The 12,897-nt window shown below is 34.8% G+C and overlaps 2 protein-coding genes across 3 annotated transcripts in view; one reads left to right on the plus strand and one right to left on the minus strand.

Annotated features, from left to right (window-relative positions):
* Positions 1–1,073, plus strand: part of FGF12 (fibroblast growth factor 12) — a 584,467-nt gene extending 583,394 nt beyond the window's left edge. For both annotated transcript variants that reach the window (XM_050779249.1, XM_050779248.1), the window contains one exon: positions 595–1,073. In XM_050779249.1, the coding sequence (XP_050635206.1) occupies positions 595–713 (119 nt within the window). In that variant the 3' untranslated portion in view covers positions 714–1,073. The remainder of the gene's footprint in view (positions 1–594) is intronic.
* LOC126948019 (60S ribosomal protein L36a-like) overlaps positions 1–12,897 on the minus strand; it is a 731,948-nt gene that overhangs the window by 598,491 nt on the left and 120,560 nt on the right. The window lies entirely within an intron of this gene.

Here is a 12,897-nt window from a genome sequence, read left to right on the forward strand (position 1 = left end):
ATCACATTCCCTATTGATGAATGACTAAAAAGTCACGGACTGTGTTTCTTACTTTGGGTAAATCTAGGGCAGTCGGGGAAATTGCTTCTTCTTTTTTCCTTTTCTTTGTCCTCCCTTATTTTTTTACATAGGATGCCCTGGAAATGACAATACATATTTCGGTTTGATACGGCATCATATTTCCTATGGTAGGGTAAAGATTAGGAACACGTAAATAAATACTTTTTTACCGACCCAAATTAGACTACAGATTAAGGACCAAAAAGTGGAATATTTCCCATGTCTCCTCTGACTCTGGATGAAAATCCTGTTTTCTAGGTTAGGAAACTGTAAAGATTCAAGCCTTGTCTATGAGAGAACAGAAACAACTTAAATGTCTATAGTTCAAGAAAAGTTTAAAAGGTTATGACTAAAAGAACAGGAAGAAAATTATGTGTATCCACTGAATATGTTATCAAGTTAGAACTGTTTTTTATAATGGGAAGAAGAGCTTGTGATGAGAGTGAAGAATATTGTAAAACCAAATTTGAAAAGCTTATTGAAGCAAATGTATGTCCACTATCGTAAGTAATTTTTTGTTATTTTGCCTTTCAGTGTGTATGTACAGAGAACCATCACTACATGAAATTGGAGAAAAACAAGGGCGTTCAAGGAAAAGTTCTGGAACACCAACCATGAATGGAGGCAAAGTTGTGAATCAAGATTCAACATAGCTGAGAACTCTCCCCTGCTTCCCTCTCTCATCCCTTCCCCTTCTCTTCCCTCCCATTTACCCATTTCCTTCCAGTAAATCCACCCAAGGAGAGGAAAATAAAATGACAACGCAAGACCTAGTGGCTAAGATTCTGCACTCAAAATCTTCCTTTGTGTAGGACAAGAAAATTGAACCAAAGCTTGCTTGTTGCAATGTGGTAGAAAATTCACATGCACAAAGTTTAACACACTTAAAAGCAAAGGAAAAAATAAAATCAGAACTCCACAAACATTAAATTAAACTGTATTGTTATGCGTAGAAGGCTAATTGTAATGAAGACATTAATAAAGATGAAATAAAGTTATTACTTTAAAGGAAAGGGTTTTGGAGAACTGAACTCACAAACTGATGTTATATACTAAATAGCTTAAACTCATGATAATGCTGCGATGTGTGGTTTTGCTTGATTTTGTATTTTATTTGGGCATCTGGAATTGACACACCATTACATTCTGTTTGCAGGATTTTTTTGTAACCATGCAATTGAACATTTCCAAATTATAAACTATTCTAATACCTATAACATATATAGCCAGGAACCATTTATCATCAAGAAAAGAGTAAGAAATTATTTTTGAGATGTAATTTAAGATTGTCTTATGTAAAAGGAAAGTCATGTATTGAATCGAATAGCCTTAACGAATTTAATTATTTCGTAAAAATAATTTCAAATTATCCTAGAGTATAATATTTTTATCAAAGACATTATTTCAGAAGTTTTTTGTTTTTTGGGTTTTTTTTCAGTAATTTAGGAAAAAAAGTTACTGTTCTAATGCTGAAGTGACTTTTGGGAATTCTTTGCCAGTGCCATGTCTAGGTGGTAAGATATAAGTTACTTGCTTTGTTGTTGTAATTTGGTCTGATTTTTTGCTTTGTGGACACCTTTGAGTATAAGTGCATGTTTTAGAAAGCTTTGTATCCTGTCTTGCAACAGGAAAGAAAGAAGAGGGGTTTTACATAAGGAAATAAGTCCTAGGAAATTAGTCAATGCAAATTGCATTTGCCTTTGTACCTTACCACAGTCTTATATTGTTTTTTAAACTCTGCCATGAAATTTGGAGACATGACTGTGAAATTCCTAACTTACTATCTTATGAAGCCAGTAGCTAATTTGTTGCTATACACACACACGCACACGCACACATATATCCTCATTTACAAGTCCAGTTTGCAATTCGTTTGTTTCCTAGAACACAGAAAGGTACCAGTAATACACTAAATTTTCAAGGGGTGTAGAGAAATAATATGGAATTAGCAGCTATGACTCCAACAGACAGGATTGTGTGAGCAGCTTAAAGTAGCAAAAAAGAACTCCGTGTAAGAGAAGGCACATACATAGTTAAGAATACTAAAGTATTTTTAAAAATCAAGGAAGCAATAAATGTTCTATAATTTGCATTGGAATAAATAGATCTATTTAGTCCTACAAATCAGGAGTGGTGTAGAGACATCCAAATTTAAAGAAAAAAACCACACAAAACAGAATGTTAAAAAATGTATGCAGATTTATGGATATTACCAATGAGAAGACATAGCATGGAACTTCTCCTATATCTCTAGTGTCCAGCATGTATTGTTCCAAATACGACTCCCTAAATACATACACTTTGCAGAAGCTCTAGGCCCTCACCTCAGACCTTGCCATTGGTTGCCGTATTTCAAGGTCAACATAGTTTCCCTCACTTTACACAATCATTATTCTTCAATAGTGGATCATATCCTTCACCAAGTATCCTATTTATGTTATCTAGAGGTTAGCAGAAAATGAAATGAAGGAATTTACCTAAGCAGTTGGGAAGAACAAATGTTATGCATCTAGGCAAAGATTTTGAAGATACATTTGTAAGAGATATTTGTTTAACCAAAATATTTGGAAAGTAACAAAGAAAGACATTTAAATTTTCTAAAAATAGACTTGCTCTTCGAGGAAAAGAATACCCTTGGGGGAAAAAATATAACTCTAGCTGTATTTCTTCTTGTCACTCTTGATTCAACTTGATTATAAATACACCTGTCACTACCAGAACCAAAAAAAAAGAAAAAAAAAATCCCAAGCACAAAGTTTATTTTATTTGAAAAAAATTAAAAAGAAACCTCAACACTATGGGACACTGGCTCTCTTAGCATGAAATGACTTGAGCTTTTGTGGTGATACACACAGATACACATTCATCAGTGAAACAATTGATGGTTTCACAAATAATACAATTGATGAAATTCATAAAAAATCAATCACAATGTTGATTTCATGACAAAATATATTTAATTAAGTTGGTTATGAAAAAAATAAGAGATATGAATCACTAACAAAATTCCTCCCTCTATTTTCAGTGGCTATTCATCATTTATCATCTAGACTCACATTTATCTCCTTCCTGATAGCAGTTAAGAAAGAATTCTAACCACCCAATTTGTATATTGTTTTTTTCTGTATTATGTTAAGCAAATGTTTACTGCAGTAAAATGTTTTGGAAATTAGCTTTGTCTTATTTCCAGTTTAGTTCAGAGAATTAATTGGAAACCTTGTTTCTTTTATACATAAACCTGACAAAAAAATGTAGCTTAGAGCAAAGGGTGAATGTTAGCTTAACTGCTGCTTATGTCTTAAGTACATAAAACCTTTAATAGAATAAGCCAGTAGTCACTGAGTTTTTAAAAATATTACCATGTATAAACATATAATATCCAACTTCATCCAAAAATATGATTGAGTTTAAGTACTTTGTTTTTCAGGCATATTTCAAGTATAATCTTTGATTTTCATTGTTCTGATTTCTGGGTCTTCAATTCATTCATCACCTATTCCTTTTTAAGTAAAATAAGTTTTATTTTTTGAGTTGCATTGGGATTTTTCCCAGGAAAAATATGACTTTTAGTAATGCTTTGCAATTGGCTGTGCAGATATAAATTAAGATATGTTTATCCTGAGTTCTTATTGGAATACGTTTCAAAATCAACGAGCTTAAGAATGAAAACAAAACTTTTGAGCGTCTCACAAAATAGCTTTCTGGTCAATATACCTTACTTGATTTGTAAGCTCAGAGAATAAAGTATAGAAACAAATGGAGCTGAAGTTCCATTTGCTAATTCAGAGACTTTTGTGCTTCTGCAAATTGGAGGGCAGCAAGCCATCCTATTCTCATAATAATAGTTTTGGCTTTGAAATTTACATACAAATTTAATAGCATATTTTTAGCCATTATGGATTGGTGCAATAAAGAGATATCAATGTAATGCAATGTGATGCTTTATGGGCCTCATTCTAATTCAGAAAGCTGGTTTAAAAGAACTAAGACTCTTCTGTTTAATAAAATAACAACAATCTAATATCTAGATTGGTGGTCCTGCAGTGTCACCAGTGGGAGATGAGAGTATTAAGACAAGAGTAAGGACAAGGAAAGACTTAACGGTTGCATACTGAAAAGTTTGGAATTCCTAATTTGGGAGCATTGATTTCTTGGTGAAGAAGTAAGTATGACTACATTGCCAGTAATTTTTTTAAAACATAGACCCAGAAATAGCAAATCTATTTCACCCTCATACCTTAGTCTACAAGGCCTTGCTCTTGAGAAGGTTTTCCATGATATTGCTTAATTTCATCTGCACAAGATGAGACGCAAACATAAAAATTCCCTGCTCATTTTAATACCATGAAAGGCTGAGGTTATTTCTCTGTCATAAAATTGTAAATAGCATTTTTTAAGTCAAAATTACATTTAAAACAGTGGATTGTTCTACAAATATATATGTGTATATATACATATGCTTCTGAAATAAGGATATATTATATAGAGTTTTTATTTGATTTGTGGTCTCTAGTCATACATAGTCAAAAATAAAGAGATTTGAATGCAAAACTTTATACATTAATGTATATTTCTAATGATAGTACAAATTGCCACTTTATAATAAAAAAGAAACAGGTGGGAATAATAATCAAAGCACACGTTCCTTCGGTACTTTAGTGATTTTTAATCCCCCTTGTGATGCGCAGGAAATTATTTTTTAGTTACAAAAAGTTATCTTAAAAAGCTATACTTCCCAATACAGATTTCATGATAAGTCCTATCAAATTGAGAATCTGTGGTGAAAGCTTAGGAAAAGGATGCTAGATGCTGATCTTTATTTTTCAGGATTTTTCCTGGAGCCCAAGTTAAAAATTCAATATTTAAATCTAAGTTAAGTGAAAATTAATAATGTTCGGAAATGATATATTGAGCTTTAGTAACAGATGGAAGCAAAAATAAGAATATTTAACGTTATGATAATAGCCTTAAAATAATGTAATAAAAATTGCATCATTAAATGTTCTATTAGTTGGAAAGAATGAGCTGATGTTTCTTTGTCTTTGCTCCACGTACAATTTGAAGACAATGCCATTCATTTTACTCAAAATTGTTCAAAAAGTCCAGAACATACTCCCATGGCTAGAATTGGTATGAGCTCCAATACAAGGTTAAATGTTACAATCTTAAAAAATTATTGACACTGAAATGTTTAGTAAACATGTTGTATGAGAAACTAAACAAATTAATGTTTCATTTTTCCATTAAAGCACAGATTATTCAAATCATTGTTTTCTGAGCTCAGATTTGTAAAATGTTTATACATCACTACCCTCCTGGAATTAAAAACAATTAAATCCTGAGATGCTCATGCACATAGACAAAATATTGGCACTTTTTTTTAAACATTAAACTTCTTTGAGAAGCCTACCAATTTTTTTTAGTGTGTTTATCCTATATTGCTGAAAAAGTGCTGTTTCTTCTTAAGAAAAAGATCACAAATTGATTCACTGATGGGAAAGATGTCCGATTTTGTTGAAGAGTCGAAAGAAAAGTAAATGTTTCTTTGGAATTATTTAGCTACTTGTCTCAACCTGACATCTTGCTTTCAAGGATTAAGAACTAAAGTACGTTCATTTATTCTTTTGTTCATAACATACCAACTAGAGGCTCAGTTGAGTTTAGGCATCATAAACTAAACTGCAATCTCAAAAACAACAACAATAACAAAGGCAGACACATAAATAAACAAATAATGCAATACCTGAAAGTATGTGCTATGATAGATGCCAAAAAGATTTTCTATGCCACTGAGGAGCCAACAAAGGCATCCTCAGGGATTGAAAAAGAACAGATATTTGCTGAGTGATAAAAGGGAGACGACAAAGCCCTCTCAAGAAGAGAAAATCATTTGAAGGAAAGATATAGATACTTGCAAAGCAGGGCTTAGTTGAGAAGAATGTTCAGAAAAGGAGGTGGAAGAAAAACTGAGTTGAGATCAATAAAAATGAAAAGTTATTCAAAGGTTTTCAGTACAGCCTTTGTATTTGAACATCTGTATCTGCTAGGATGCTTCTGGTTGCTCAGAAAGAATCCCCAAACCAAACTGGCACTTCATCTCGAATATCTAGGTACACAGCATCACCATCAAGGCTTAATTTGTCTGTAGTTCTCTCAGCTCTGTCCACCTCCATGTATAACTTCCCTCTTGGAGGCAGAAGTTCCTTTAGAAGTTTCAGAACCTGCATGTGTATATAATCTATTCTCTATTCGAATCCCCCAGACAACATCTTACATTTCATTAGCCTGATTTAGATCATGTGTCCACACTTTAGTGACTGACCATGGCCAGAAATTTGAGATATGTTGACTAGTTTAAGTCAACCAAGACGTGGAGGTTGGATTGTCCCCAAAGATCCAAGTCTGCATGGTTGAGGGGTAAATATTTGAATGAAATTCAGAGCCCTTTTATTAAGAGGAAATGGAAATGAAGAGCAAAAAGTGGCAAATCTCTACTACTAATGAATAGATGTATTTTCTATCACAAGTCATTGGATATTCTAAAAATCAGCAGAGAAATGCAAATATTGGTTAATTAAAGCTACTGCCATAAACCATAAGAACAAACAAAAGCATTGACAATTCAATTTCCTAAGCATTATTAATTGACTGCTATGAAGAAGGCACTGTGCAGGTCACTGATGAAGAGAAAAACAGCTGCAATTTTAAAGAAAAGTGGTACATTTGACAATAACTCAGTATATCTGATATGTTCAGTGCTTTTAGATGACTCTCATGGAGGGGGTTAGAAAATGCAGTTTGCTTATTCTAGATCAGAAGTTCATATCATATCTACTTTTATTCATACCCATAGAAGCACTGCTAGGATTAGGCCATTAGAAAATGCTGCACTTCAAAATCACCTGCAACAACCATGCTTGTCTTTCTTGAATCTCCTCTACAGAACATAGCACATGTTTTGAACACTTTGGATGGCACGAAGTGTATTAACAATCCAAACCACCGTATTCCATTTGTGGAAAGTATTGGTTTTATATTTATATTGGCATCAAAACCTTGGGTTACCATCTTTCAAAAAAAAGTCTTGATTTTCCACTGACTTTCAGGTTTGTTTTTTCGAGAGGATCGAATACATTTTATTTAAAAGTAATGTGCATCTTCTGAGCTCATATTTTCACAATTGTTTTTCTTACGAGTATAAAATAATATTGCTGTTGTCATATTATTTTTCTAATTCTTTTTGACAACCTTATCTGAAAGACAGCATATCTTAATTTCTGTGCTATGTCTCTTATATATGATACCTACTTGTATATTAACCCTGCCTACCCGTTGCAACTCGCTGTCTTGAAAAATATGTTCCTGATCCAGAGAGGCACACAAAGACATACACAAGAAGAACATTGCAGGAGGAGGTATTTAATATGTGAATTGCATATCAGTCATGCTGTGACTTGTCTGTAATGTCATTTTCCTTGCCTGTTTCATCTTTTTGTTTCTTATATGCATTTTCAGTTGTACCACTGCTTCATTGACTGACTTAACTCTCTGAATTTGTTTATGATATTCTCCCTAGTGTTTTGAGTAATTATTTTCTATGCTGACAGCTTCACCTCATAAACATACCCTCATAATAGACCTAATTGGTACTTTACCTTTACAACCAAGAAAATAGTGGCTAAATTAAATTGGAAGGTTGTGGGTTTGTTTGCTTTTTTTTTTTCTGTAATGATAAACCTGAATACAGGCATTCCATATGTTATTTGTACCATTAGAAGACATCAGGAACAAAGTCTCTGCAATTCAATGTACTTTTTCTTCAAAGTACCATTTATTCACAGTCCAAAATGGCTGCTCTAGTTGTAGGTGTCACGTTCAAATTTAGGACACAGGGAAAAGGAAAACAGGGAGGTAGAAAGATGTGGTACATGTACCATGGAAGCATCTTTTCTAGAAACCCCCGGCATAAGTCTCACGGGCCAGAACTGGAGGTTCATGGGTAATGAAGAAAAAGGAATTGAAATTGGGTGAGGAATTAGACACCTCTATCACAAAATGTGGACTGCCCTTGAGGTTTGTACTGGGCATATTCACAGCCTCTTCCATTGTCTAGTACATCCTCTTGCTGACAGTCCTAAAACCAACAGGTTATATGGTCTAGGTTAATGATGTTGTTGTGCTCCAGGATACTTGTTTCTCCGGCAAGCTGAGCCGCTGTCATTTCTGATCTCCTGTACAACAAGGAAAGTAACTAACCTACATGCTGTTTGGGTGTTCCCTATAAGAAATCAATGAGAGGCACAAAGGATGTATGAGGAGATGAATTCTTTCTTTCAACACTATCGATTAGAATAGCAATATTCTCTAAATCGTGTACCAAGAAATCTTGGTCAGATCACCCTAGAATGATAGAGCATAGATGCTATTACTTTACCATATCTAGTTCACTAGGAGAATGATCATCACAGCACCCCGCTTTGGGGTTCTCACTGAATTATGAAACTTGCCCACACTACTAGCAGATGACCTGTGCTGGGACATCTCAGCCCAAATGTGAACTAATCATGGAATTATGGACAAGAGTGACATGAATCTGCTTTACTAACTCACTCTCCATCTTAAATGCTAGAGTTATTTTTGACCTATCTCAAAACAAGTGACTGTGACCTGTTAGAATATAGCCAGCATAATTGTCCATAGACTTGCAGATGGCCACCCACTTCTCGGATACAGAGTATATAGTTATCTGGAACTTGGTTTTGGAAGCAGGAATTGGAGGGATTAACTCTCTCTACTTCCTCACTGTTTCCCCCATCCAAAACCCAGTACATCATTGCCTCTATAGTTAGGGCCTAGGCTCTGGTCAAGTGTATGTATCCTTCTTCCAGATGGAGAAGTCTAAGAGGCATATCATCAAGAATGCATAAGATGATTTCATTTTCTTGATTTCGTTTCTTCAAGGAAACAAAAGTAATTGATTATTTCAGTATCTATGTAGTTATCATACATTGTTACTATTTAGATTTCATTACTATTCTTGCTTAGGATATAATCATTGGTTTGTAACCTCAACTGCATATTAGAATTACCTGATAACTTCTAAAAAATATACTGAGGCTTAGGCCCCACCCCTGGAAATCCTGATGAAATCGGTTTGGAGTAAAGACAGGTGATTCTTTCCTGCAGATTTGAGAATCACTCCACTGAATGAACCCTTAATAAACCATAGTTAACATTTATTAAGTGCCTAGTCAAGGCTGGTTGGAGTTGACTTTCCAGAGAAATTTTAAGTTGTAAATGTGCGTAAGAGTTATGAGGAGAAGACTCTCTTATGACAAGGTTTAGGCAATTTGAATAGCAGGTGATACTAGATGCCAAGCTTCTGCAATGTTCCTGCCATATTTCAGCATCATGCCTAATCTCCTAGAGGTATCGCAGTGATATATTTAAAGATTTCTTGATATGGAGGTTGGCCTTATATTAAGCTGTTGCCTGAATATTCAGAGTTGATTCAAGGACAACTTCTTCTGTGTGAATCCAGAGAAATACTTGTTTAAGCAATCGCATTATGTGAGTGCTTACTTCATGAACAAAATATTTGGATCTGAATTAGGTTAATAAATGTGGTTGCTGTCTTGACATAGAGCCCCCAAATTATTAAGAGCATGTATTTAAAATCTGGAGCTTTACAAAAAAAAAAGTGATATTTTTTGCTTCTGCTGTAATGGTTCACAATGCTACTTTATTTAGTAGTGTGAACATGTTAAGATAGACTTCTCTGTTACTTGGAAAGGAGTTCACTTTCCCCTGACAATACAGTCCTGGCTATGAACGTCTCTTAGCTCATGAGTAATCAGATTTATTCTCTTGCATCAGAGCACCCATTCTCAGGACAAAATTAAGTTACAATAGCTTTTTTCAAACTTTTACTCAGAGCACACTGTCTCCTGCAACCAAAACTGTGACACTTGTATTTTATTTTTTTTCTTTGCCCAGCCCCACACTCTAAAAACCAAGAGGTAACATATGACTCTACCTAAATTACATGTACAGTGACCGAACCCATCATAAGGAAGAAAACAGAAATCTGTGTCTCCTCCAGAAAGCTAGAAAGCTGTGTAATTCAATAGTGTGTGTTTCTGTATTTTACTACTTAAGTCCATGTACCCTATATTTCTCTAGTCCTTGCCCTTATTCTTTCCAGAAGACACACAACTTGTCTCATAAAATTCCTTGATTTGCTCCAAAAATAAGGGAGGGAAAGTCAGAAATTCGCTATAGATTACTCTGAGCTTCATTGCTCAGAACCTGCTGGATGCAAGGAGCATATATCAAAAGAATATACCTGGTTACCAGGTCACTAGAATGTATGCAACTCTCCTCAGGAAAAACCTAGAGAAATTTGCCTCACACTTCCTTTTTTTCCCAAGAAGCATGCTGGAAATTGGGTCAGATCTAGTATTGTCGTCAATTTCATGTGTCAACATAACTGTGCCATAGGGTTCCCATATAGAAACATTCTGTGTGTGTCTGTGAGGATGCTTCCAGATGAGATTAGCATTGGAATTAGCAGTGCCAGTAAAGTAGATTATCCTCTTCAATGTGAGTGTCCATCACCCCATCTGTTGAAAGCTTGAATAGGACACAAAAGTGGAGGAAGGAGGAATTTACCCCTTTTGGCTTCCTGCCTGTCTCCTTGAGCTGGGACACAGGCCTTCTCTTACCCTGACTGGGATTTGCACCTTCAGCTTTCTGGCCTTTGGATTGGAATTACACCAACAGTTTTCCTGATCTCTAGATGGCAGATGGCAGATCACGAGACTTTTCAGCATCCACAATTGTATGAGCCAATTCCTCGTAATAAATCTCCCCTCTCCTCCGTGTGTGTGTGTGTGTGTGTGTGTGTGTGTGTGTGTGTGTATCCTATTAGTTCTATTTCTTTGAAGAATCCTGACTAATAAACCTAGTATGATCCCTATGGGGTTGATGCCACTTTAGCCATTATTGACTACCTCCCTATATGATGACAGGCTTTTTCAATGGCTTTCCTAGTAACACACTCCTCTGGCACAAAGTCAGGACCCTCCTGACATTTAACTCTGAATTCAATCCTGAAACAATGCAATCCAGCTATTCCCACTTTTTTATTCTTTATCTCAGCAATACTATTTTGTAAAGTAGTAGGAAGCAATATCTAAGAAGTTAGAAAAACTGTCCTCTAAATCTGGTTGCTGTAGGATCTTGAACAATTTATTTCTCCTCTAAATCTCTGTTTCCTCATCGTAAGACAGAGACACTTTTCAAAGCAGGGATTAATTTGATTGTCTAATATTCCTTATCCACCCTAAAAATCTGTGTCTTTTAATAGATGTTTTTGACCATTTGCATTTGATGTGATTCTTGATATGTTTGGATTTAGGTTTATTGTTTTATTATTTGTTTTCTGTTAGTTATTTCTGTTTTTTCATTTCTCTGTTTCCTGACTTCCTTTTGTTATTTCACAAAGGATTACAATATATGTATTTAACTTTTTACAGTCTACTTAGAATTCATATTTTACCACTTTTGGTTGAATGTAGAAAGATTACCACCATATAGATCACCTTAGCTTCCCATTTATGTAATGATTATATACATACATTGAAATCTCATTAGACAATGTTATAATTTCTGCTTTCAACTCCCACATACAATTTAGGAAAAAATAATTTGCCATTTTTATTGTTGCTTCTATTTATTTATTTATTTATTTGTTTATTAAAAGACATAGTCTCGCTCTGCTCTGTTGCCCTGCAGTGGCACAATCTCTGCTCACTGCAACCTCTGCCTACCAGGTTCAAGTGATTCTTGTGCCTCAGCCTCCTAAGTAGCTGGGATTATAGGTGCATGCCACCATGCTTGACTAATTTTTGTTTTTTTAGTAGAGATGGGGTTTCACCATGTTGGCCAGGCTTGTCTCGAACTCCTGACCTCCAGTGATCTGCCTGCCTCAGCCTCCCAAAGTGCTGGGATTATAGGCATGAGCCATTGTGCCCAGCCTCCTTCATTCTTAATGTTCCATATTTCCATCTTATATTAATTCCCTTCATCCTAAAGAGCTTTTTTTTTTTTTTTTTCCCCCACAATGCTTTTAAATCAGGTCTGCAAGACAATAAATTCCCTTAGTTTTTCTTCTTCTCAAAGTGTTTTTATTTCAACTTTATTCCTGAGGGATATGTTCACTGGGTATAGAATTCTGAGTTGAAAGTTATTTTCTTTCAACACTTCCTTCTGAGCTATATCACTGTTCTTCTATTAGTAATTCATCTTTTTTTTTTCTGGGTGCCTTCTGGGCTTTTTTCTTTGTCTTTAATTTTTAGCAGTTTGATTACGGTGCTTCTGGGTATGGATTTGTTTGTTTTTATTCTGTTTGGCATTCACTGGGCTTTTTTAATCTTTATGTCCAGTTCTTTTGCCAATTTGGGGACATTTTTACTGATTACTTCTTTAATTTTTTTTCTGCACTGCACTTCTTCTCTCCTTCTTGGACTCAAATAATGAAAACACTAGTTTTTTTGTTATTACCCCACAGATGTCTAATGTTCTATTTGTCTTTTTATTTTTAAAAAACTTTCTATTATTCTGATTAAATCATTTTTATTGATTTTTCTTCAAGTTCATTGATTCTTTTCACTGTCATTTCTATTCTGCTACTGAGTCTGTCAAAGGAGGGTTTTAAATTTTGTTTTGTCTGTTGTTTTGAGGAAAGTTATTACAGTTATTATTATTATTATTTGAGACGGAGTCTAGCTCTGTAGCCCAGGCTGAAGTGCAGTGGCGCGATCTCGGCTCACTGCA

The sequence above is a fragment of the Macaca thibetana genome, chromosome 2, assembly GCF_024542745.1.
Source record: "Macaca thibetana thibetana isolate TM-01 chromosome 2, ASM2454274v1, whole genome shotgun sequence".
NCBI lineage: Eukaryota > Metazoa > Chordata > Mammalia > Primates > Cercopithecidae > Macaca > Macaca thibetana.